Source organism: Spodoptera frugiperda, chromosome 27, assembly GCF_023101765.2.
Source record: "Spodoptera frugiperda isolate SF20-4 chromosome 27, AGI-APGP_CSIRO_Sfru_2.0, whole genome shotgun sequence".
Classification (NCBI taxonomy): domain Eukaryota; kingdom Metazoa; phylum Arthropoda; class Insecta; order Lepidoptera; family Noctuidae; genus Spodoptera; species Spodoptera frugiperda.
In genome coordinates, this window is record NC_064238.1 from 32511 (window position 1) to 58849 (window position 26339).

The 26339-nt window shown below is 34.1% G+C and overlaps 5 protein-coding genes across 6 annotated transcripts in view; 3 read left to right on the plus strand and 2 right to left on the minus strand.

Annotated features, from left to right (window-relative positions):
• Positions 1-224: 224 nt before the first annotated feature.
• Positions 225-3150, plus strand: LOC118281683 (uncharacterized). The gene is made up of 2 exons (XM_050705267.1): positions 225-389; positions 747-3150. Exons 1-2 carry the CDS (start codon positions 305-307, stop codon positions 2036-2038), a joined length of 1377 nt encoding a protein of 458 aa, XP_050561224.1. The 5' UTR covers positions 225-304; the 3' UTR covers positions 2039-3150.
• A 598-nt stretch (positions 3151-3748) lies between these two features.
• On the minus strand, positions 3749-5616 carry LOC118281682 (60S ribosomal protein L27a). The gene is made up of 5 exons (XM_035602329.2): positions 5514-5616; positions 5278-5341; positions 4742-4839; positions 4133-4285; positions 3749-3907 (listed from the first exon to the last, which is right to left on the minus strand). Exons 1-5 carry the CDS (start codon positions 5514-5516, stop codon positions 3779-3781), a joined length of 447 nt encoding a protein of 148 aa, XP_035458222.1. The 5' UTR covers positions 5517-5616; the 3' UTR covers positions 3749-3778.
• A 236-nt stretch (positions 5617-5852) lies between these two features.
• LOC118281681 (protein SPT2 homolog) lies at positions 5853-13341 on the plus strand. Its single transcript, XM_035602328.2, has 8 exons — positions 5853-6064; positions 6426-6822; positions 7610-7720; positions 7807-8106; positions 8401-9336; positions 9750-9870; positions 10380-10468; positions 11643-13341. Exons 1-8 carry the CDS (start codon positions 6008-6010, stop codon positions 11726-11728), a joined length of 2097 nt encoding a protein of 698 aa, XP_035458221.2. The 5' UTR covers positions 5853-6007; the 3' UTR covers positions 11729-13341.
• Positions 13342-14437: 1096 nt separating this feature from the next.
• LOC118281680 (7-methylguanosine phosphate-specific 5'-nucleotidase) lies at positions 14438-22535 on the plus strand. 2 transcript variants are annotated; one of them, XM_035602326.2, is made up of 6 exons: positions 14438-14635; positions 14731-14931; positions 17092-17251; positions 18218-18280; positions 19154-19283; positions 19606-22535. In XM_035602326.2, exons 1-6 carry the CDS (start codon positions 14620-14622, stop codon positions 19939-19941), a joined length of 906 nt encoding a protein of 301 aa, XP_035458219.2. In that variant the 5' UTR covers positions 14438-14619; the 3' UTR covers positions 19942-22535. The 2 variants fall into 2 exon arrangements, with proteins under 2 accessions (XP_035458219.2, XP_035458220.2); XM_035602327.2 differs by having other exon boundaries at positions 14438-14606.
• Positions 22516-26339, minus strand: part of LOC118281678 (phospholipid-transporting ATPase VD) — a 44735-nt gene continuing 40911 nt past the window's right edge. Inside the window, exon 16 of the mRNA XM_050705411.1 lies at positions 22516-26309. Within this exon, the coding sequence (XP_050561368.1) occupies positions 26252-26309 (58 nt within the window). The 3' untranslated portion in view covers positions 22516-26251. The remainder of the gene's footprint in view (positions 26310-26339) is intronic.

Below are 26339 nucleotides of genomic sequence, written 5' to 3' on the forward strand. Positions count from 1 at the left end.
AGAATTCAAATATTGTTTTACTTTTACAATTAAAACGAGACCTTTATTAATTACTTTCACTGTTAAGTTTCAAAAACATTTGGAAATTAAAACTATTCATGTAAAATTATACTTCTGATTTTTATTATTAAATTATACTTTATTTCTAACTTACTTCGTAATATTTATTGAGATTTTGCGTTTTGTTATTTATTGTTAAAGTTTCTCATCCGAGTTGCGTTTAGTTACACCTCATAAGTTGTGGTTGTTACGATGCTATGGATGTGAGCCGCAGCATATTTCAACATTGTGCTTTGATACGAAAATGGCCGATGTCTCAAATAATGAACGCAAAGTGAAGTTTACTAAAAACGGAAAAATCGTTAAAAGACGTCTAAGGAATCCAGAAGGCAAGTGTTGCTTTATTAGTAGCTCTCAAATAGGCATCCTTTATTGACTCTCATTACTCTTATTCATACATTGTTCTCATTGTTATGCCTGCATTACTTTACCCAGTTTTTGACTCTTACTACCTTACTACATTTTTGTGAAACTACTTGAATGTTTCGAAACTGTTTGCTTGACTTATTTGATTGAAAAACATAGTAAACACTGAAGTTTCTGCATTATTATACAATATTTAATTCATTGTTGGACATACATACACAAGGTATATTATTGTGTATAGAAACTGAAATCAAGTTAAAAATAAATATATATTAAAAACTGGATCTCTGAATCGTATATAATATTTATTTTATTTACAGAATGGCACAAACAGAAGCAAAAGCGGCTAAGAATAGCTGGCTTAGAATATATAAATGCAAATGGAAAAGTGGTACCACCAAAACGACCGGGTCCCGACTGCAACTGTCGGAGACAATGCTTTCAGAAGGTCCCTGAAGATATTAGACTAAAGACATTTCAAGGTTTCTACTCCATGAAAACTCACGACGAACAAAATGCTTATTTGTTTGGATTAATGAGACAAGTCGATGTCAAGAGAAAAAGAGTTAAATCAAGCAGTCGTCGTACCTGCACGTTTGAATACTTCGTCAGAGTAAAAGGGAGAGAGACTCAGGTGTGCCAAACAGCTTTCAAAAATATTCATGCCATAACTGAAAGAAAAGTCAGGGTCCTTTGTAAGAAGATGGATGATGGTGTTATGTTTCCTAGTGACAACCGTGGCAAAAATAGCCATCGCCGTAGTGGAGAGGTTCGGCTGCCATCCGGAATGTTAGATCAAATAAGAAATCATATTTACTCTATTGTTCACACACATCGACTTAAAGATTTCATCAGATTGGACAAAATTGCTGGATTGGAAATCAATATTTCAAAAATGTGGAAAGATTACATTAAGACTTTCGATCCCGATAACATATCAGCTACTATGCCTAGATCTAAAAGAAGCATGGACCTAGTCCCACAAGTGGAACAACCACAGCAGGAACCTCAAGTTACACAAGAGGCTTTGGCTCCTATTGCTTATCCAGGAAGTGGTCATCTAGTAAATATAGCTGAAAACTATTTTCAAAATCAGTATCAGACTGCTACATTGACTACAGCCCCAGCAACTAATTTCTATCAAACACCTAATGGTGGACAGAGCATGGGTATTTTGCTGCAATCTGCACCAAGGCCCGCACAGCCCACCACAGCATTCATTGTGTTGCAAGCTAAGCCTGAGCCGCAACAACACTCCACTATCACAATAGACAACCCTTACACACATACTACTGCAACTGAAATGATGCATCACCATGTTGACACCAAACCAGAAAAGAAAATTAAGAAGGAAAAGAAGAGAGGTCCTTTGGTCAAGCAGTGGAGGTACACTAATATATTCCATGATGAAATTAATGGAGCAGCATTGGCAGCTATCAAAACTAGACTAGGGATGTATTATGCTGAGAGTGATGCTGCTCGCAAGAAGGCCAAGCAGGCACAGGCTCAGGCTCAGGTTCAGGTGCGCCCTACAGAAGTGGTTCAAACACAAACTCCCCCAGAACAGGTTCCACAAATGAGACAGACGCACACAGTTACAATATACACTTAAAGCCTGGAACTATAAAACTTGGCCTTTCAAAAAGTATTGCTTTACAAGAATTTATGGGACTGAATCATTTTGTGTATTTCTAGCTTTACTGAAAAATATCCAGCTTTATTATATCTTAAAAAATGCAATTCTAATATGATTATGCACATTGCATTCATAATCTATTACTAATTTCAGAGTTTGACAAGGATAACTAATAGTAATTTTCTAGAATTTCCTCTAGGCTTCATAATAGAAATAAGCTAATGCTTACCTAGGTAAATCATTAAGTACTGAGCATGCATGTTCTCACTTAGTAACATTAGCTAGTACATAGAGCATAAACTAACATTGTATTACATTAAGAAATGTAGTATAGAACAATACTGCAGCAATATGAGCAGTACACAGAACTTTAGACGTAAAAAGCAAAAAAAAAATATATAAATCTAATTTATTTACAAATAAGAAAAAATGTGAAGGATATTGTTTACTGATCTCATGGTATATTGCTTTATAGTTCGAAATCCAGTGCTTACTAAACTAGAAATAAGGCCTCAATCAACAGTGTATTAAAACTCTTAAAAATAACAATTACAACTATGTGTGGAGTTAATGCAAGAATAATCAAATGAAGGATATTATTTATTTGTTTCAAGATCTAGATTACTAAAATATAGGAGTTTTTCTCGAGTTCACTATGTGAGCGTAAATCTTAATTACATTTGTCGCCAAACTTTTACATGGGCTATAATAATTATGCAGATGTCAGCACGTCAATGTACACTCATGTTCAATGTTTTTCAACAATAGAATTTCGATTTTATTTACATTAAAATATAGTTCAAAATCTTTAACATACTGCATCCGAACTACACGGCTGGGATGAGTTTGGCGAGAAAATGGATATTAAAAAAAAGCTTGTATTTTAGCATAAGAATAACTACTTGCTTTTATTTTTTTTATCATGCATTGCATTTTATTTAAATTATTGAAATAAATTACCCATTAGGTATTACATTTTATAATTTTACTATAATTATCTCGATTTTATTATGTATCGTGCTTTTATTTTGACTTAGGTAAATATATTATCTAATGAGTATTTTATTGATTATATGCTATATCAATTACCTATTGTTGTTTTATTTTTCCCTGATGAACAACACCCTTTTCAAGAAAGAGAAGGCAGAATTACTATGGAAAGATATGAACTTAGTTTTCATTGCCGGCACGGTACGACACGGCATGGCAAAGGATTATCGTAAAATGGGGTGAATAGGGATCTAGAGGTGAATAGGGACAGAAGAGGGATGAATAGGTATAGGGAAATTCTTCATAGTATCGATTCACCCCTCTTCTGTCCCTATTCACCACTCGATCCCTATTCATGTTTTACTGTATCATCACTAATCGAGTTATTTTGATTCTTATTCCAATGAAGTCAGAATTCATGTTACTTTGTTTCAATACATACTACAAAGCCACAACATGCGGTTCATTCCACAAGTTGTCGCAGCACGTTTGCATACCGCCAGACGCATAATTATGTCTGTCAAGGAATTATGACTGCAAACTTAGTTGAAATAAGATTGTAACTTGTGTAGCAGCGAACTTATTACTACTACAGTTAAATGATTTCATAAAAGAATTAACATAAAGCATCATACAATCATATTGACAAGGGAGACTGAAAATGAGGGCTAAAGCTAATAAATAAGAAGACAAGAATGGATTTTAGATTTTTAATGTGTACTTAAATTACGCAGACAAAACGCAGGCACCTCCTACAGCCTTGATCTTTTTCTCAGCTGTTTTGGAGAAGAACTTAGCCTTAACTATGACGGGCTGCTTGGGAAGCTTGCCTTTGCCAAGTAATTTGTAGTAACCCTGGCAACAAAAGAAGAAATTATTAATTTCATAAACAGAGAACAAACAGATTGTAATAAGAACCTCCTCTTTGTGAAGTTGGTTAAAAAAACAACAATTTTAATAAAAAAAACAATGCTGGACAGTCCTTAGACTTCCAATAAAAACTGAATATTTTACTTTTATTTGCGCAAAAATTGATTTTTCAATTTAACTCTAATGTTAAAATAGTTAAATAAAACTTACAGCCTTGACAATGTTGATGACGGGTACTTTGCCGTCAGTGGCTGTGGCATACTTGAGACGGGCCTGCTCAGACACCAGGGTCCATAGCTTGTCCAAGTTCAATACTGGGTTGAACAGCTTGTTTTTCCTTTCGTGGTAATTCCTCATACCAAGCTAGAATAATTAAAGTTTCATGTTAAAATGGGTAAATATAAAGAAATAGTTATTTCTATTCATATTTTTAAGTATGTACTGTTACACTTTTGAATACTGAAATGTTACTGGATTGTTGATATCTCATGATGTTATAGTTTGCTGGAAGTTAATAATCATTTTTGTGATACATTTTTTAAAACATACTATAGGAAATCATGTAACCCATATAAAACAACACAACTAGAATAAATAAACATCTATTTATTATCATTAGAAGTTAGCATGTTAGATACTTAATACTACCGTACTCAAACACATTTGATGATTATTTCAACTATTCCTTAGTAACAATTTTATTCCAAACACTATTACTAAGAACTGGATTAAGTAACCATTAAATGACTCTAGTTGTGGTGGTTAATCATAGAAGCAATAAGTATTTTGGTATTATGTTTACCAAGTAAATATACTAACTTTGCCAAAGTATCCGGGATGGTACTTGTCCATGTTGATTCTGTGGTGGTGCTCACCACCAGCGTTACCGCGACCTCCAGGATGCTTGCGGTGCTTTCCTGTAATGTAATAGTACTCAATTAATACATATCTAACTATTAGGATGAGTAGGTTTTCATTTACATGTTCACTTTTTGATTAGATATTAATATAGTGGTAGAGTTTGGTTGGTTACTGTTTAGTTGATAAGTACTGGTATGATTACAAATGTATTTAAATCGGAACTATTCATTGAACAACTTGATATTTAGTGATATCAGTCACAATAACAAAAACTAACAATGTGGATGTCAACGAAAATGAAATTACGACTTACATTAAACCAGGGTAGAACACAAACATTAATAAAATGATTAGAACCTAAAATTAAGGTCAAAGTACTAGTTTGTTTTCAGAAGGCATGTAGAGCCCGGTTCTGTCTGACATGGTGAGGTTAAGTTGTTGATTATTTCCAGTAAAACACCTCCGATATTAGACAAATTATAGGTGGAACTTACCGATACGACCGTGGCCATGGCTCACGTGTCCTCGTAGCTTCCTGGTCTTCTTCTTGGAGGTGGCCTGCAGCGAAACAACAAACAGATTTTACTAAAGTGTTTCCACATCATTATTACAAATAATATGCTTAACGGCACTGAATCCACTAGTAACAAATAAAACACGCCAAATTTACTGGATTTAGTAAGTGATTTTATAGAAATATTTAGATAAAAATTTTAAGTTTCACACTAACCATATTTTCGTCTTCAGTCAAGTTTTGAAAAGAAAGAGAAGGGAATCACCTCCTGTCACTGACAAAGTTTCGTCCGACTTGTCTCTGGTAAACTTTGGTTCTAGAACCATAGACAACATAGTACAAGTTGCTTGCATTTCGTTTCATGATAAAAATTTTCACGTATTTTTACTACATTAATGTATGCTGGACTGATGGTAGATTGAATATATAATTTATTTTATTTTTGTAATTTGCTCGGCTCATTATTGCAAAACATTATCTTCCTCGCCATTTGTATTATTTTTTTAACGTTTATTGTTGGCAACAATTCTTGAATTAAGTTTGATAAGTTGGTAACCCTGTCAGTACGTTTCCAGAAAATGGTGGGATTGTGTATCAAAATCGGGCATGACACGTATTTTACGATTTTTATAAAATAATTTGTGAAAATTTTGCAATGTTATTGTGTTTGTAGAAAGTTTACCTCTACAAAATAATTAAATTCCGAAAACATGGAGTTTCGTGAGACGTTGTTAGCAGCTCAACGAAATCAACAACAAAAGTCATCTGTGAGTGTAACACATAATTTTGCGAAAAAATATGCGCATTCTATTGTATTGTGATAAGTTTCAAGATTATAAAATGATTGTGTGAGACCAGTATTAACCAGTATTTGTATTTTCGGGAGCCCTAAGTTAAGAACGAAGATACTTTTACTTTGTTGTTATTGTCAATATGTAGGTTTGTACGAATCTTCTTATATGGAGAAGATAATAAATCACCACGCACTAGTGTGCGTGGTGATTTTATCTTGCTAAAGGCGGATTGGCGATTTCAAACTCATAATATTAGAAATTAAGCCCAGGTTTCCATACGATGTTTTCCTTCACCGTATGTCACTTAAATCAATAAAAATTGATGTGATTTCAGGAAAATGCATACTATAAGGCTCGCTTTGACCCGCCCAAGAAAGAGCAGAAGCAGAGGGACAAATTGTCAGCAAATATTCAAAAGTTTTTGGCAAAGAAGGATGAGGAAGAAAGGCAAAAGAAAATTGAAGAACAGAGAAAAAGGAAGGAGCTTCTTGCTATGAGGGACCCTAAAGACTTAAGAAAGATTCAGAAAACTCTGAAAGTTATCAAGTCAGCCAATAAGTCTGTGATTGCTGATGCCATTGATCGGGATAACACTGCAGTGACTCGTGAGGGGCCGGACCAGCCTGATCAAGATGATTATGGCTATGAGTCCCAGGAAGCAGCAGCTATTTACGAAAAGATGATGGAAAAGTATAGCAAAATGCCAGATGAACCTAAATTCCCAGTTGGAAGTAAGTATATTATTATTCCCTTTCTAGAAATATTATGTAGGTCAACTATTTATATTGGAAAAGTTACAATACAGGTAATGAGTTTTAAAGTCCCATTGTAATTAAGTAATTTACACATGTACTAATGTTCATTTGTGAGTGACTATTCATTTAATGTTGCCATTATATCTTTGTTATCCCCTTTAAAAGGAATAATGACATTGATACATCATTATGTGATAGATGTGAAATTTGAAATCTGTTATTGAGCGCACTGAGTGTAGTTTCCCACTTTGTCTGTTCCGTATCTAAACCAAATTCATGAAGAATTGGTACTCTGATTTGTGATTCAAATTGAAATCCAAGCCATTTACTATTTTACACATAATCCCTGCAGTGCCTACATTAATCAATATGAGTTCTTTAAATCATTGACAAAATATACCAATATCCAAAGAAAGAATGCATGCCTTTTTAACAACATATTTTGTGCATTACCTGTAGGACATTCAATGATGATTTATCCTAAAACAAGTAGGTACTTCATTCACTCATTGTTATGGAAATCAGTCAATGATTCGGTAGATGGCGACTTATGGATGGCAGAAAGAAATCAGATCTAGTGTGAATGATCTATATATTTTTATTGCTTCAGACTGGACATAGTTAAATTATGTATTGATTGTAGTGAATGATTGATGGGTGTCTTTTTAATTTGCTTGTGGTTAATAAAAAATGATGCGGTAGTATCTATAATGCAAATTAACTAATATTAGTTTTCACATGAATCCTATTATTCTTTTTCTAGACACATTTGTAAAGAAGGATCTTAACGGTACAAGAGAGCGTGTTAAACACGCCTTGAGACATGAAGATGATCCTGTACCTCATAAGCGTCGACGGAAAGGAGAAAATGGAGGTAAGCTTTACTTCAATTTCTAAAATTAGGACTTTTTGTTGTTTTTTACAACCTAATTAACTATGTATTCTATTTCACTATTTCAGAACGAGATTTAAGTCCACCAACAAAATACGAGCCTGAAAAAAAAGAAACTAAGCCAGAAAAGCCTAAATTTCGGAAACCACTTCCTCCTCCTATGGACTTCAATCAACTGTTGAAGCTAGCTGAACAAAAGAAGAGTGAACCAATTGAAATAGGGAAAAAGAAGGAAGTAGTTGCAGAGAGTGAGGCAGGGCCTGAGAGACTCATGACCAAGAAACAGAAGAGAGACTATGAGGAGGAGATGGCGAGGCGTCAGCGTCGCCTGGAGAGGTTGGAGGCCGAGAGAAATGGTGGTAAGAAAGGTAAGTATAGTAATCTGATGAAAACCTTGTTAAAATATCTATGTCATTTCACATACAATTTCATTTCAAGCGACCGAAAGGCTGGCTTCTACTTTCAAAAGTTATGCATTGCTATTCAATCTGCCAATGCTGCGATTTGGATTATTTTTTCGATGCTTTATGTTAGTTTTTTTTTATTTACATATTTACTGCCAATAGAAAATTGTTAAAGGCAAATCCTTCGCTACCGTCGGTCACCGGAGACCGCCACGCGGCGTTCAATGTGTTAATAAGATTTTGTTTCTTATTTTTCAGTTTCAAGAGATGATAGACCAAGGGATGACAGATCAAGAGATGACAGACCAAGGGATGACAGATCAAGAGAGTCTGAAAGAGAAAGAAGACCAGAACCAACTGGGTTAGGGCGCATCCCGAAAGTGTCAGACAAAATGAACAATTCAAACTCTAGAAATGACAGTCCTAGACCATCCGATAGAGAGAGAAGTGAAAGGGAGAAAATAGAGAAACTACAAAAGGAAAGAGACCGATTAAGACTAGAAAAAGATAAGGCTGAACGTGAGAAAGAAAGAATAGACAGAGAGAGACTTGATAAGCTGAAGGCGGAGAGAGAACGAATCGAAAGAGACATAGACAGACTTAACAGAGACAGAGAAAAGTTAGAAAAGGCTAAATCTAAGTTAGAGAGTAGCAGTAGACCCCCAGAGAAGGGAGTCAAAGGTGTCAACAAACCTGTAGATAGATCAAAATTAAATTATAAGGAAGGAATTAAACAAGATGTAAATAAAAACATAGACTTAAAGAGCCAAAATACATACAGGATAGATAAGAATTCTAATGAAAGGAAATTAGGAGTACCAGGTAAACAATCTGATAGTAAATTATTAAATGGCCACAGCAGCCAGGGTAAACTAGTGCCAAAGCAGAGAGAGCCAGTGCATCAAAATGGTTTGAAAGATAAAGCTTTACTGGCTAAGCAGAGAGCTGCCGAAGGATCTCAGAAACTGAATGATAAGAGGCCGGTAGATAGCAAAGGAGTGCCTTCTAAAAGACCCGATGATAGGAAACTTGGTGCTAACGACAAAGCTGGCCCAAGTAAGCCGAAGATTGCAAGTACATTTGATTTCGATAAGCACATTAATGGGTTGGGTAAGAATGGTGCGAGGAAGCCTGATGGTTCGCGGCAGTTCCCGCCAGGCGACGTCAGGAGAAAAGCTATGGAGAAGAAGAAACGTAAGTGTTACATTGTACTCTTTTATTATTGAGAGATATATTGCGATGCCAACCAACCAAAATACTTAACAGGGATATTTATCTTCGATTTATTATTGTAATCGCCACTTAGTGCCGTACTCAGAGTCATTTAATGATTACTTAAACTAGTACTAGTTAGTAGTTTAGTAACTATTTTGTTCCGAAAACAATTGCTAAGGATTGGGTTAACTAATCATTGAATGACTCTGAGTACGGCGGATAGTCTTATAGCATAGTACTATACCTATGCTAAGTACCTTACCTATGCTTACCTTAACGGCTTGTGGAAGACTAGGTAGGAAATATCGACATTTTGCCTCACCTGGTTATGATTCAATAAAAATAATGTGTTTAATTCAATACTAACTGACTTTTCCTTATTAAATCTGCAGGTCGCGCTTTGGACTCGGATTCAGAGTACGACTCCGAATTGGATGACTTCATTGATGATGGCGATGATGAAATGGATTACTCCAAACACATCAAGGAGATCTTCGGATATGATAAATCCAAGTAAGTGGAGAATTTGATCTTCTTCTAAACGGCAGAGAGGACACTGTCTTCTCTCGTACCTTTGTTACCTTATTATAGACCTTATTTCTAATGTTTATAGACTATTTTTGCATGAACAAACGTTATATATTGTAGATGGTATTTGGGTTCTTGATATCTAAATAGTAAATTTAAATATATAATTTGATATATCGTTTATCTCTGGAGTATCAGTATGAATAACTTTATAAGGTTTTGAAAACAAGGCCATACATAGTGATTTATACATGCTTATATTTATCTGTGGTCTCACTACGCTGGGTAAACTCCCACACACTTCCTTATTGTAAAGCCGAATTTATTTAAGCGCGCTAATCTCCGGAACTACTGGTCTGATTTGAATAATTTTGTGTTGGATAGTCCATTTATCGAAGAAGGCCCTAGGCTTTCAGGTGCCTAGGAGTGACATGGCCCAGGGGTAGCTCGAAGTTAATTACCTATATTCCTAATTGCCTTTTCTAATATTCCAGGTATCGAGACATGGATGATGATGACGATCCTACCATGGAGTCCAGTTTCGCGCGACAACAACGCGAAGAGTACATTAGTAAAAAGATTGGTAAGTATCTATTGCTGTCTCTTTCACACTAGCCTTTTTATTATCTCAAAGAGCGAGACGCAAGCACATTAATTGTGCTTGTACCTTAGAAATAACAATGTTATGTCAATGTTATAAGGTTGCTTATCGTCGTCCTGTTGACAACCATTAGGTTTCTTATCAAGCACATATTTATTGACCTTGGTGTATTCTGATAGTACTAAATAACTGTACTGCCATTGGAGTGTGTCTGCTGCATTATGTATGTATGTATGAGTCACCAACATATTTCATAGGGTTGTACATTGTAGCCTATATTTTCTATACTAATTTATTTAGATACACTTCAAAATATCAATTGAACCTTTGATATTCATTCAAATTAAAGGTTTTGGATAATAGTAAAACAGATACCTATAAACATGTCTAAATACACATTAAATAGTATGCTAAAGTAAAACACAGTTGGCATAGTAAAAATAAAATTACCAAATTGAATGCTATACAGGCACATATCAGTTCCTGGGTAACATATAATAAATAAATAATAAGAAAATAGTTACATAGGTGTGTCTTAATGTTGTGCAATAAATAGAAATTCAATTGTATTATAGCCACTATATCGAGTTACATAACCCGCGAAAATTTATGTTATGTAACAAATTAGACTCTTCACTGGGATTGACGTACTGCGCGTTATTTTAATCTGTTACTGCTATTGTGATAACAGCCTTTTATACAAACATGTTGGTATTTGTTACCATGGAGTATACTAGTATAAATAATTGCCAAACGCAGTTTCATACCACAATTTTCGAAACTACATTAAAAAATTAAAAACAAATTCATAAAAAATTAAAAATATAAAATTTTATTTCATTAAAAATTTAAATTTCAAATTATTATAACTTTATTTCTTTTAAATTTTCTTTTCACCTTTAATTTAGTTTAGTTTATTTTTACATTGGGACTTCGCTACTTATGAGGCCTTTTTCGTAATTTTCAGCACGGCATGGCGGCCGGATTGGAGATCATAGTTTAACAGAGAGCTGTTCGGTCTCTGTCAAATATGTACCTAGCCCCCTAATCGGCAGTAATGACATCCGCGGGTAGGCGTGGTGACAAATATATTCTATCCTGCTGTCACCTCATGGTTGCAATTTTGTCAATGATTAACCTTGATTTCTCTCTCCAGGTATTATGGAAGACTTAGAAGACATGAGGCTGGAAGCTATGCAGAAGAAAAAATCTAAGAAAGGTCGACGGATCAGCGACGACTGACGAAACAACGGCTAACCGGCGAGCAAGCGGCCTGCGAGCATTATTCGGAGACAATCGCTTGCCGACACTTAATTACAATACACGGTATTTAATTAAACACTAGATAGTCATTTATCGAATGGGATCAATTAAATTCAATTGTAAACAATTAAGTTAGCACCCGATTGTCTCCCAATAGCGGACTTATTTAACTTAGTTACCTGTACAATATAATAATTTGTTTATTTGTATAAAGTGAATTAGTTTTTGAGTTGTGAAATAATATTATAGCTTGGTATGTTATTTTTTACCGCTTTTAATCTTAAATCTTAACAAGCACTGAATGTAAGTCAGCAAATTAACTTTTCAATTTGCTTTCTTGCTTAGTAAAGCATCACTTAGTTTACCTATATCTGCTTACACTACTTTATAGAACACTTGTGCAATAGACACTTACCACAATCATAGATAGTTAAGGTTCTTATGTTTATAGTTTATCTATCAGGTTAATCTCGGGTTGTTGGACTATTCTGAGGAATAGCAAATGGGTCGTGTCTTCAATAGGTACAATATTTATACAAAAATCAATGTAATTTCATGTTAAGTTTATTGTTCTTGGATAAATATATGTGAGCATGTCTGTCAAGGTTGTTACAGTTACTACAAAGATGTCTAAGTCATGGCATATTAAACCAAACTTTATTCAATGAAATGATTGTAAATTATGTATTTATTTAAAATAACCGTCCATAATTTATTAACGTATGCTCTTCATGATTTACTTCGTTTGTTGCCATGTCTTAAAACGCGTGATAGAAAATTATATTGTACCCGTGAGCTACTCTACTGTATTTGGTACTTCTAGTACTGTTACCACTTTATTATTGAGCTTTTTCTTCCACTCGTGGAGTACAGCTAGAAGAATATACTTTTATTTTTGTCGTGTGGCAACCTTGACGACGATCTCCTAAGACAAGAATTTTGAATTTTGAAAAGGCCTGGGTTGAATTAGTTAACTTCTGATTTATAAACGATTGTGTATAGTAGATGAATTAATTTATATTTTATTAGAGTAATCAAATACTGAATTATTTACATTAATCATAGAGACATTGTTATTGGGTTGTAGTACCTTAGTTATGTTTCATCTACGAAACTTGTTGTTTCACTGTTGTAAGAAAATCCCAGTTTCATTATACCTTATAGTATTTTTAATAAGTTGTTAACTTCTGCAATAACTTGTATGTAAAATCGTAAATGTTATACACTGTTTCTCTTGCCCCAATTTAAATATTATACATAAACCAGAGAAGAGTATGTGACACATTGTGGAAATATATTATTTCATAGATATATCTTAAATGTACTTTATGAATGCTTTCTTTATACATGTATTACATATTCCACAGTGTGTTGAATCCACAGAGGCAGTTCATCTTCATATCTCAACATTCCCTGTGGCTACATGTGCTTGTTGGAGCGGATAACTCTGTTTATATGTAATTAATAATGTTAATATACTTTTAAAAGCATAATTTGTAACCTAAACGAATGTAAATCTTGTATACTTTTGTGATACTGAAGAGCAAAAAATAACAAAAATATAAATACATATTATATGAATATTTTGAAAATACTGTTTTATTATTTATTAGCGACTCGCCCCAATTTGCAATGGTGATATATTATGCATATAAACCTTCCTCTTGAATAACTCTAAAAATCCGTTGCGTTGTTTAGAAGCTTCAAGCATACAAAGGGACAGTGAAAGCAATATTACATTATCACTACATAGTACAATAATAATAATTTTATAGTATGAAGTTTTTTTAACTTCTTATAGACAGTACAACATCAAATTCGTGTTACGACACTATATACCTCCATCTAAAGCCGTCAGCCGGTTGCGTTTTACCGTAGTTCAAAAGAGAAAGTTACATTAGAATAAATTATGAAGGTATAAATGTCTCTTGGTCTCTCACACCTCGGTGCCGGTGTTGTTGCTTAGCTTATTTAGGTGTTATTTTGAAGTCAAGTAAATTCTATATTCTGTGATCATTGCGACCTAAGTCGGTCACAGGATTCAAGAGGTACGTAATTGATAATAAAAGTTATATTTTATCTAGCTACGTTATTAGGCTAACAAGTAAAAAACTATATAAACAATTATTACAGCCGCATTCGGCCCCATTGGTCGACCGTTCGCTTGAATTATAATTTTGATTCGTAACCAATTATATTTGTTTTAGTAATAACAAGGAGGCTGCGCCACAGGTCTTGTCGCTTCCTATTTTTATAGGATTATAGTCAGTCAAAAATATGTGTGAATATGGTTACCAAAGACCTCATTCCCTTCCTAGTCTTCCTAAGCCTCAAATCCTTAACTCCAAGCAAAAGGCCAGCAAAACACTTGCGGCACTTACTGTTGCCTCGGGTGTTGCGTTGCGGGTTGCGGGCGGCACCGATTGCTAAATCATCAGGTGATTAGTCGCTCGTCTCGTTTATCAGTCTATACCATAAAAATAAATCTATTGACATAATCTGCATTTGTGAACGGAAATCAAAGAATCCGAGATTTATTTTGCATGCTGATCAACGAGCCAGTCTCACAATTTTATAAATTATATTATCTGTGTACACACAGCTGACTGACATGACAGCTAACAGTTGACGTTGACAATTACATGATAACAAGACCCATTGACAGCTGACAGAACATTTCAATGTGACAATGTCCCCCAAACAGTAGTTTCCTGACACCAAGGTCGAACGTGGGCTGCTCGTCTTTTTCCGCAAATTTTATTCTTGTGATAACGTTATTTATTAATTTCTGTGTGAATACATTATTTTATCTTTAGTTACGACACTTGGTGATTGAGTTCAGTGACATTTTTAGCAGGTGCTTATCTCATATGTTAAGAAAACTTTGTATGTTTGAGTTTGTGTATCGTACTACGAGCCTATTCACTATAGTATTAACGTAACAGCTGTTTTATTTATGACTTTACGTACGTTTGTTACAGCAATGGCATCTTTATCGAGTTTGAACAAAATTAGTGCGCTGAGTCGAGAGAATGTGCATATCCGGGACAAGACGGAGTTGTTGCAGAAGTTGAATAAGATGATACAGGACGGTCACAACAAGCTGCAGATAGTGACAGACTTCGACCACACGCTCACCAGGCACACCATGGACAATGGAAGTGTTGTACTCACCAGCTTTGGTAAGCCTATATTTATATTTTTCCTTAACTGGTTATTCCAACCAGCTGTGTTTGAATCCCTGCTGAAAAAAGTGCAGTTATTCCTACATACCTTCAAGTGATATGATTCCTGAATGTAGATGAAGTGAAAAGGGTTAGAACCATGTACATTTTAACTCTGCCAACCCTGAAGAGAGACAGGCATAAAGATATGATGTATGTATATGTGCATATTTCAGCAGCAGTATGGTAGTACCTGTAGTGTATTTGACAAAGAATGCATATCAAAATTCCTATCAGAGAAAAAGTACATCAATTAGTCATTATTTAATACATTTCTAATTGAAAAGTGATTTATTTAATGACATTTAATTGATTTATAATGATAGATAATAACTTGATCAAAATGATAAGACATCAACTAATGGCCATTCAAATATTATGCAAGCAGAACAGAAAGAGATCTGGGCTGGAGGGGGAAGGAATAATTCTTTCCGCCTCCAGCCCCTTTGTTGTCAACAGTAAGATTTTCATTAAAAAAATTACATAAGCATAGGGAATAGAATAGAATAGAATAGATGATGAATAGAATAGATGATAGTGCCTAAGTATTTATATTTGTGGGAATCCCTGAAAATGTATTCTGTTTTGTTTTCAAGTGAATATAATTACTAATGACACAATCATCGTCTAGACTCCCCTTCCCCCGTGTCATCCAAAATAAGCAAAACAAAGACTTTCCCCCCATAGTCCTTATGTAGGCCCCTAATAACTGATGTAATATTTTAATTCCTAATGCCAAAATATACATGATATGTATGTATATTCTCATAGTAAAATATATTATTCTCGCCGGAGACTAATCATACAGAAATATATTTACTACCCACATCTGTCTGTCTGCCACTTGTGGACAAATCTGTGTCATCGAGGAGCATACAATTGTGACATTATACTCATTAAACCACTGCACCTTGAGTCTAACTGGACAGTTTTATTCCTCTAAATCAAGTAGTATACACAGCTGCTTAACATGGTCCATTATCCATTGTTATTGAATCAGGTTTACTTTAGAATTTGAGATATAGAATGCTAATTAGAATGAATAAAAATTTTCGTGTAAGAGATTTAATAAATTAACATAATTATGATTAAATTTGCTTAGATCTATAGATGTTGTTGCAGCATCAAAATATTGTTATTTGATTCTATATAAATACTCTTGAGAGCAAAGAAAATGGAGCCACTACGGTATTTTATTTTTAATTTCTTGATAAATATTTTTCAATTCAATAATTAGTAATGTATGAAAGGCAATTTGATTACCTATAAAATGACAGTATTTTGTTGTAAAATGAATAGAGAGTTCTTTAAAATTAAATTGAATAAAAACCTTATTGGCTCAGTTTCTTTGCTCCCAAGTTTATTTGTAAATGCACTATAATTTGCATGATTCGGCTGCAACCAGATTAGAAGGCATAAATGTAGTAATAATTCTGCTAATACGATTTTGCATCGCCTCAGTTATTGCAACCCATTGTGCAACAATTGGCTGCTTGCATTGTTTTGAAACAACAGCAAATTCTACCTTTTCACAGTTGTTTTTTATCAGTAAAATCTACATTTCGCAAAATGTTTTGTAAATGAAAACTGTTGCAAGTTGTTAAACTTAAGGATTTCATTAATTCCTGAATTCCAATATATTTTTTTATCCAAAGATATAAATATAAAGATATAAGTAGTAAAGTGTAAAGGCAAGTATTGCCCAGTATACATTTATATAGTACATTTATATACAGTATACATTATTTTATTGTTCAGTAGTCTATCGCCCGTGGTCCCGTGGCATAAAAAGTGTCCTATGTTTTATTCCAGACCATAATTTACCCCTGTTTAAATTTTTTCCTGATCCCTTTACTTATTTGATTGAGTAACAAACATACACACAAACTTACAAACATTCGCATTTATAATATGAGTAAGATGAATACTTACTTTAATAAAGATAGTAAAGATTGCCTGGTATTATTATTATTCTAAAGAGGTATAGTGTGTACATACATATATACTACTTGCTCATTAGACTTGAAGTAAACAAACAGAAGACGTCTTTGACTAAACATTGTACTAGGTACATATTATCAGTTTCTCTATGTAAGTATTGAATTTTATTGTTTCTAGGTATGTTCCGTGAGTGTCCATCAATACCACAGCACTACAAAGATGAGGACAATAGACTGGCCGGTATCTACAAACCCATAGAGAGTGATCCTAACATGAGCATCGAGGAGAAAACGAAACATATGATAGACTGGTATGTGGCAGCACATACATTGCTCAAGTAAGTATAGCTAGCTATGTTTAAAATGTGTTCCTAAATACAAAACTGTTCACAGTTAAACAGATTTCGCCAATTCCTTTATTGTTGAGTTTATTATTGTTACAAGAGGGTTCTTATTTAAGAAAGCGTTAACAAAGATGCGCAGGAAAATTTTCAAGGCGAAACAAAGTTTGCGGCGTCCACTAGTTACTAAATAGATTAAGAAACAATGTTTCCTTGAAAGATCTTTTTCTTATTTTAAGCGATAAAGTTCCAAAGAATTGACTATAAACACTCCACTTAGTAACAAACAATTTCTTACAATATATGAGCACAGTATTATCTAAAATGACAAAGGGACCAATTCTTATAAAACTAAGTCTTCCGCCGCGTTTGTTTGTCTGTTCACGATAAGCTCAAAAGTATTAAGACATATTAATATGACTACTATGACATCATGGCAGTTTCTACTACAAAGTAACTTTAGTAAATCGCAACATGTATGTAAATCCAAATGGAAATTAATTGATAAAAGATATAAATAGTTGAAATGACTCAACAATTTTAGTATTTTATCTGCTATTATCAGATTGATGTTAGGTAGCAACAATATAAATAATAATTGGAGACTGGTCGACCTTAATGGGTCAGTTGTTCGGTAGTAATCTATGGTTAGTATTTCCGTTCTAAAATTTACCTTACCATAAAATTTGACTGCACGATTGGCGCAGTGATTAGGCGACGCATAGGTGACGTCAGGTGCTGTTATTCCTAGTGTAGGCGTGAAGTGCATGTGAATTTATGATTAACGATAATATTATGTAGGTATTTCTTGAAAATAAAATTCCATTTTACTAATGGAATTGAGAATTTAAATAAATATCGTAAAATAAAATCAATTCTTTGTTCAACTAAATATTATTCTTAATAACTGATCCCTTAATTACTAAACAATTCATTAACAAATTAACTTCTATTCTTTTCCAGAGGCGTGAAATTTCCGAGAAATGAATTAATGGACGCAGCGAACAAAATGGTGCAATGTTTTAGGTAAATGTTGTTTCATTGATTTGTTTAAGTTGGATAAGATAAACAGACGTTTCTGATCTCTAAGAACTGAACCAAATTCCTTGAAATTTAGCAATTACATGCATGATGTATGTACTTGGAATTTGGAACTAGGTAGATTATGGTCTGCAACAACACATGGGCCACATTTTATCCTACGAGAACGCAGGCGAAACCGCTGGCAGATGCTAGTATAAAGAATATATATGCATATAGTATAAAGATGGGCAGACCACCTTTTACACACCACAATGTCTAGAGCTGTGGGTATGAAGTAGACAATAATATAGAATGTTGATGTTCTCTCGTAGAGGATCAAAACACTAGTTTATCGGTTTGTGCTTATCTATGAAATCGGTGACCGTGGGAAACCAGTTCCACGCGGTTACACGGTGCTCATATCTTTATTACCCATTTATAATGTAATGAAGTATCGACCTATACCAGAACTGTAGCGATCTGACTTGTTATCGTATCCGAGATTGTTATCTTCATACTATGAATATGTAGGAGTTTTATTTTTACCATGTAACTATTCTATCTTTATGTCAACGTCTTTTGTTGCTAAGCGATCCTGCGTTGAAATATTAAAATATTACTGGAGCAGTTCTTATGCTCAATGGGTTTAGTATGATAGAATATCCAGACCTAATTATCTTCAATCTTTCTCCGTCCACTGATAGTTTCTCCCCAATAGTACGCTGCTACATACTGCCTCAGTAGCGAATGCGCAAACAGCTTTGCGGATATTATTTTTTAACAGGATAATAAGAAAACATGTTTAGAAACGAAGCCTTATTTCATTTTGTAAGTAACTTACTTTTTTAATAGCTTCATGTCATTATCACTTTCCAGGAAAGGTGTCCGTGAAATGATAGATTGGTGCAAAATGCAGCAGGTGCCGGTGCTGGTGTTCTCCGCGGGGCTCGGCGAGTCCGTGCTAGCTGCCATGACCGCCGCCAACTTCATGCTTCCTAACGTTAAGGTATATTGTGATACTAGCTACTAACGCAGTTTCACCCGCCGTGATCGGCTCCTATTGATGGAAGCGTGATATTTTATAGCCTTGCTTGATAAATGCACAATCTAACACAAAAATAATTATTGAAATCGCTTTCAAACAAAGAAACATAAAGTATAATATAAGATAAGATTACATTGCTTTATACTTACTGCTAGAGACTTGTGGTAAAATTAAGTAAGTAATATCACAATTTTCTGAGAACCCGTGCAGCAATAAACTTCTTTCAAAATATTGGTAGCCATGTCGAATAAAAGGTTAACCTTAATATTCTTATTATTTCCAGATAATATCAAACTTCCTAGCGCTAGACGAGAACGACTGCATAGTGGGCATCAAAGGCGAGGTGATACATACGTACAATAAAAACGAGACCGCCATCAAACACACGGAGTACTACGACATGGTGCAAAATAGGTCTAATGTCGTCCTTATGGGGGACAATATAGGGGATGCGGGCATGGCAGAGGGCATGGAACACTGTGACGTCGTCGTTAAAGTAGGATTCCTAGGCAACAACCGCGAAGGTAACCTTAAAAACTACTTAAACAAGTTCGACATTGTTCTGGTCAATGACCCCACTGTCGACGTTGTGAACGGCATCCTGGGATGTATACTGTGATCGTAGTTAAAGTAATTTATTGTTACCTCGACATTCTTGTTAGAATTTTTTTAGTGCAATAGTTTTTGTGTTGTGTTTACCAGCCAGGCCCTAGGTAGAGCAGCGGTTCTCGGTGTTTCGTATCATGCATTATAATTGGTATGTTTCCAGCTAAAGTTAAATTACTTTGTTAAATTCAAGCTAGAAAATTACGGAAACGATATAATCATTATTTTAGATACTTAATTTTGACCTTTTTGTCATTTTTTCGATATAATGAACTGCAGTGTGATTAAGTTTATGTAATGAATTAAATACGTCAAAATGTCGAAACTATTTTTGGCAAAGCATAATATCCTAAATTAGACATAACAGATTTAGGATTTAGACATTTGAGAACCGTTCACTCAGTATATACTTAATTTAAACGTTTACTGCCCTTAATTATAAATTTATAATTATACTAAGTGCCTCATTTTATACGAAACAGCAGCATTTCAAAGATTTGACCAATTTATACCACTTACATGTAACCATATTTGGTACTCTATTAATTTTCTAAGATATTTTTACTAAATAACACAAATTACAGATAATTATCATTATTATAAAATAAATCTAAGTTGTGTTTGCTCACATTGTTTAGCTAGTCGATTAACTTAAATAGCAATTAATATTTATTTTGATTTTTTTCTTAATGAATAGTAATCTCATCATTGTTACTTACTAGTGCTGTGCCACTTAATATCGATAGTGTCAGTTAGTTATCGATTTTGCTCTAAATGTTTGTTCACAAATTATTGTCGTAGAAATATTAAGTTGTTACTGTTTAACCACTATTTTATTACTTTTTGATATTATTGATGTTTGCGTAATTCTTTAATGTGATGGAGTGTACAAGAAAACTCTGGGTCTGGCTTATACGTGTATTATGATATTTAAAATGTACACACAAATGAAATATTTTTATATTTTTGTTTTGTATTGTTTTAATGTTGTTTTTGTCGGTGATTCGACTCGTGATTGGCTATTTTTTATAAAAATCAAGCAATTTTGTTCTCTATTTCAATGGTATTTGTATTAAAAAAATATTTACATACTCAAATTAGTGCAAGTCAGATTTGTCCTATTACAAAAGGAATAGAGTTCAAAATAATTTGACATGGATGTATAAAAATGTTTTTAATGTTATTTTCAAAAAGTGTGTAAAATATTTGTAGCAGACATGAGCATAATAAGCTGAGATAAAAATCTTTCAAGACAGGTTTTAACCATATTTTTGTCTCTGTCTTGCACGTATATTATGTTACATGTGCGATAGAGAGATTACAGTCATAGTGTAAAGCTTATTAAATGGATAAATCTGAGAGTAAAACTCTTAGGACAGTTTATTCCTCTTCCTCGGCACTTTGGATTCTACTTAGTAGATTTTTCTAAATATAACTTTACACAGATTCAAACTATTATTTATTAAATTGCAGTTATTGTACTTTTAGTTTGGTTAATTAAGCTATTCTTTTGGGATTCCATGGTCTTATGACCAACCATGGTAGACAAAGATACACCATTAGATGCCTAGGATTGATTTAATCACCGTCAACCTGTACCCCTATAATGATTTTGAAGCAATAGAGTTTGTCGATAGTCGCTACACACGACTAATTTTAGTTACACAGGTGACCGGTAGAGGCGTTGTAAAATTTGCCATACAAAAAAATTACATCGTCGCTACTATCTGTCGACTATCGACGAATACTATTGCTCCAAACTTATGGTAGAGGTACTGGTTGTTGACCCATTGCGATACCCTCTACATAACTACATTTTGTTGGTTGCACGACTTGGTTGTAAGATTATGGTATCCCAATTAAATAGGGGCATATTATTGTAATGGTTTTGTTAATTCTGTTTGTAAATCTTTTGTTATATTCAAAAGCCGTAGACGATGGGTTTTTAAGTACAAAACTGGGAATTAGGCGATTTTAGAAGGCATTATCCTTTGTTCCAGAGATTAGTAGGTATATTAAAAACTAGGTAAAATATAACAAAATTTTTGTTTTATATAATAATAATTTTTACCTGTTTCTCGTTTGGTGTTGCGGATATCAATGGGCGGCGCTGATCGCTTACCACCAGGTGGCGTTTGACCCCCTTTTTCATAAAAAAACATCCCCCGTAAGGATATGTTCCCTGAATGGGTGGGGTGGGAATGACCTTGGCCAGCAATGGGCCCATTTATAAAATGTCAAATCTATATTATTTGATATTACGAAATATTTTGGTCATTTACCTTTTCCCTAGTACAAGCCTACAGTTATTCATTACCCATTGTCTATGATGAAGAGAAGATTCTTTGAGATTCTATCCGTCGTTTTAGGAGATATGAGCTGACTGCTAAGCAGACGTGGCTATGTAATGTGTATCTCCATAAGTTACTGTTGTAAGATGAAGCAAAAATTGTGAAATTATCGTGTTTTTATATATCTCTACACTTTAGGAAACTGTTGTAATTAGTTATTCAATGCACAAAAGAAATTGTAGATTATTGACAAATTATAAACCATGTATGAAAAAAGGAGACGAAATAAAACAATATTTGTAATGAAATTAAATAATTTGTTATTATTATAAAACAACACATCTATATGATGTATTTTCTAGTCATTGTCGTGCATACTTGTGGATAGTCGACTATAAAACATATAGTTTCGATAATATCACAAAACTAAATGCACAATAAGTATAAGTAAGAAACAACATGATTACAATATAATGGAATAAGCAACAGAATAAATGCTGACAATTAGGAAACTAATTACGACACAGACATTTTGGTAAGTATGTTTATTATTTACAAAGCAAACGCTGCGTAAACGTTGCTAATAATACTAACGCAACGTTAACGCAGCGTCAACGTCAATACTTCATTATTTATTCCAATCTCGTAATTAGTTTCGTAACAACGTCGATAGAATGCCTTCAATAATTTAATGGAAGATTAATTTTCGTAAAGATAATACACTTTTAACATTTCGTTGATAAGACTAGTAAACTTTTATTTTATAACGCATTTCACTACATCCGAACAGTAATAACTTGTATCGCAAAACTTATTTGAGACATAGTTACACACTCAGACAGTAAAACAGGTCCTTATTAACAAAGATTGAATATTTTAGAAGAGAAAAGAAACTCATCAACTAACTACAAAGAAATTGTACTAAACAGTTATTCAATGGCAAGAACAAACACCAGACAGACAGCTAGGGAACATAATGACTGGAAAATACATGTGTTCATCAGAATACCCTATTACATTAGTTTAATTTAAGTGAACGAACTAAAAGCTCTAAAATAAACAACAGTCTTAGAACATACAAGTTATTTACACAAACATTTGTTTCATATAAAAATATCCTACTGTACACGTAACAATCATCTCATTCATATAGAAATATAATTTGTTTCTATGTACAAAACTAGAAACGATAGTAAAAATAGTTTTTTAAATCTTTAGGAATCATCTAGTCACGAGGTTGGCGCGTCACACCCGGCCGAGCCACGGTCGAGGCACTTGTTCTAATTTACTTGCGTTATATGTCACACTCTTTACTTATTTCTTCACTATTCACCAGCACATAGCTCATGGAATTATTTAATAGGAGTTATTAAGATCAACAAGATACATAATCTATTATTATGTGCCATTGGAGAGGCCTATGTCCAGTACTGGACGAGAACAGGCTGATGAAGATATATAATCAAGAGGTCTTTACATAATTGAATTTTTAACACTAATTGCATAATCAAATAAAATCATTGGAGCAAACGTTAAATGAAACCACCAAACTCAATTGGCGTCGTCAAATAAAAAAATCTTATGAAAATATCATTACACAGGTTGTTTCTCAGTGTAATGCGGACAAAATTGTTATAAATAGTTATTTGAAAAGATAAAAAAAATGTTCGTGTCAGAGAAATAGTTAAAAGTAGAAGTAGGAGTAATAAAGTCACACTGAGAAACAACCCGTATATGATATAGCCTTTTTTATTTATTGGGATATTGACCATGGCTGGTGTTTAGTGATTTTTTTTAATATTATACAAGAGTGTAGTGCAAGCGTAGACTAGTAAGTCCGCGAGGACGTTTGAACGTGAGCGTGCGTCGGCCGGGTGCGAACCCGCGATAAAGTGCCCCAATACCGGGTGCAGTCTCAGGCAAGGCAGCGTTTCTCTATAAATAAATATAAATATTTCTGAGAAGGAAGTCAACCGTTATCACACACTAGTAACCTACTAAAATACAAGATTTCATCAACAATCACAATCGTATCGCTGGTCACTCGGTACACAGTATATAGACAGACAGACATACGAACAGTCACGTGTATTACTTCAACATATATTAAGCTAACTACTTTCAAGTCCTAATTACCCTTGTTAGTTACTTTTAACAAGTATATGATGCGGGTTTTGGAATTATTTTCACATCTACATAGAAACTACGTCATCAAAGTGTTCTTCAATAGAATTTCGCACTTATTACTTAACAATGAAGTTGAAATTCTATTGAAGCTTGATGTGCTAGCGTCATTACGTTATCGCTTCGTGTTCAAAATACGTTAACATAATTATCATTATTTTACTTTTGATACACGAAACGATTACGTAAACTTTAAGTATGTAGACCCTTAGTTTGCGTTTGTGTGAGCAGACTCAAGATGGTTATAGTAAAATTTAAAAATGAAATTGACATTATGTATTTGTAATCTTATAGCAAAATAGATTGAAAAATGCACTTAATGCAATAAAACTCTCAGTAGAATAGTGTGGGGTACTTGGTCCGAGGTAAATATTGTTAAATCACATATTTACTATATTTAAAGCACATTAAATATATTAAAATGTATTCACACAAACGCAAACCCACTAACCATTAGACAACATAGTCACATGGGTACACAGAGATATAACAACTAATATTTTTCGAAAAATTTTTGCTTAAACCGATAAGCAGCTTAACGTATAGGTCGGTCAACACAAAGCCATATAGGGTTCAAATTCGAGTAGATCAAAGTTTCACGTTTATATTTATTCGCTATGTCCACGAGACATTTCTCGTCATGGATTTAGAACCGTAACATATCCTTGGAGGCAGTGTATACAATAATAATATAATGGATCGAGCAGACTTGAACTTCTACAATGAGTTTGAAGCGATAGTATTTGTCGATAGTCGATAGCGATGAGGTAATTTTTTATGTGTGTATGTCCAATTTTGCTACTCTACCGGTCACCTATGGAACTAAAATTTGCCATACAAATTACGCCTTCGCTATCGAGTATCGACAAAACTATTGCTATAAACTCATGTTAGAGGTACTGAGTGCCTAGTGCGAGGTTATTTTCAACGATCAACACGTTTATGACGTTCGGCGTTCTGATTGGCCCGCTCCGAGATAACCAACCAATCAGAAGGCTGAACGCAGTTTCGATTGCGTTAGCGTCAAATAAACTCGCAATAGGTACTTGGACGCGTATGCGCTTAAGTACGTATCCCATCTGCTCGACATTTAATACTTTATGACGTAACTACAACATTGTACAAAACGTGTTATCGATTCTAAATCCATGGTCACGTAAAGATGCAAAAATACTGATTAAAATTAACAATTGGTACGCTCGACGGTGGTGAGGCCAAGGCAAGTTATGGAATTTCAATAACCCATCTAACTGTAGATTTGCGTTCTAGAAATAGAACTTTAGGACATTCAGTATGGAGTAAAATTATATTTTTAGAAGATAAATGTACGAGATAGTAGGTTATTGAATCTGTAGTAAGTATGGCCTCACTACCGCCCGCGTACCCAACATTGGCAGATCTATGAGATACCGCGCGAGCGGCGTAAGTACTATGTACTATAAATACTACACAAATAAATGTTATACATATATGGTAACTAACAACATCGGAAGTAATTTCGATGATATGGTAGGTTATACGTTAAAGTTTTGAACACTTGCGATGAAATATTTACAAAGAACAAAATGTGTTTAGAATTCAGATTCAATTCGTGTTATAATTAATAATAATTAACGTTCTCGGCTCGGGGGGGAACTATTGTTGCACTATGTGAGGGATACATCACTCGAGTTGCAGGAAGTGAGCCGAGAGATAAATGCTCGCTATCAGGGCGCCGGGCGAGGGGCGTTGGTCCCGCGTTGCAGTATAAAAGCACAATATATCTAAACTTGTAATTACAATAGGTCTATCGACAGATCACAGCCTAGGTTCAGTGTAACAGTGGAGGTAATGGGGGGGGGGGGGAGCTCACGTAATGGCCGCCACCTCCGTCTGCGGTTTCTGCAGCCCATCCTCGTCTCTCGCCCTGGAGTGGAACAAAAATAAATTAAAATAA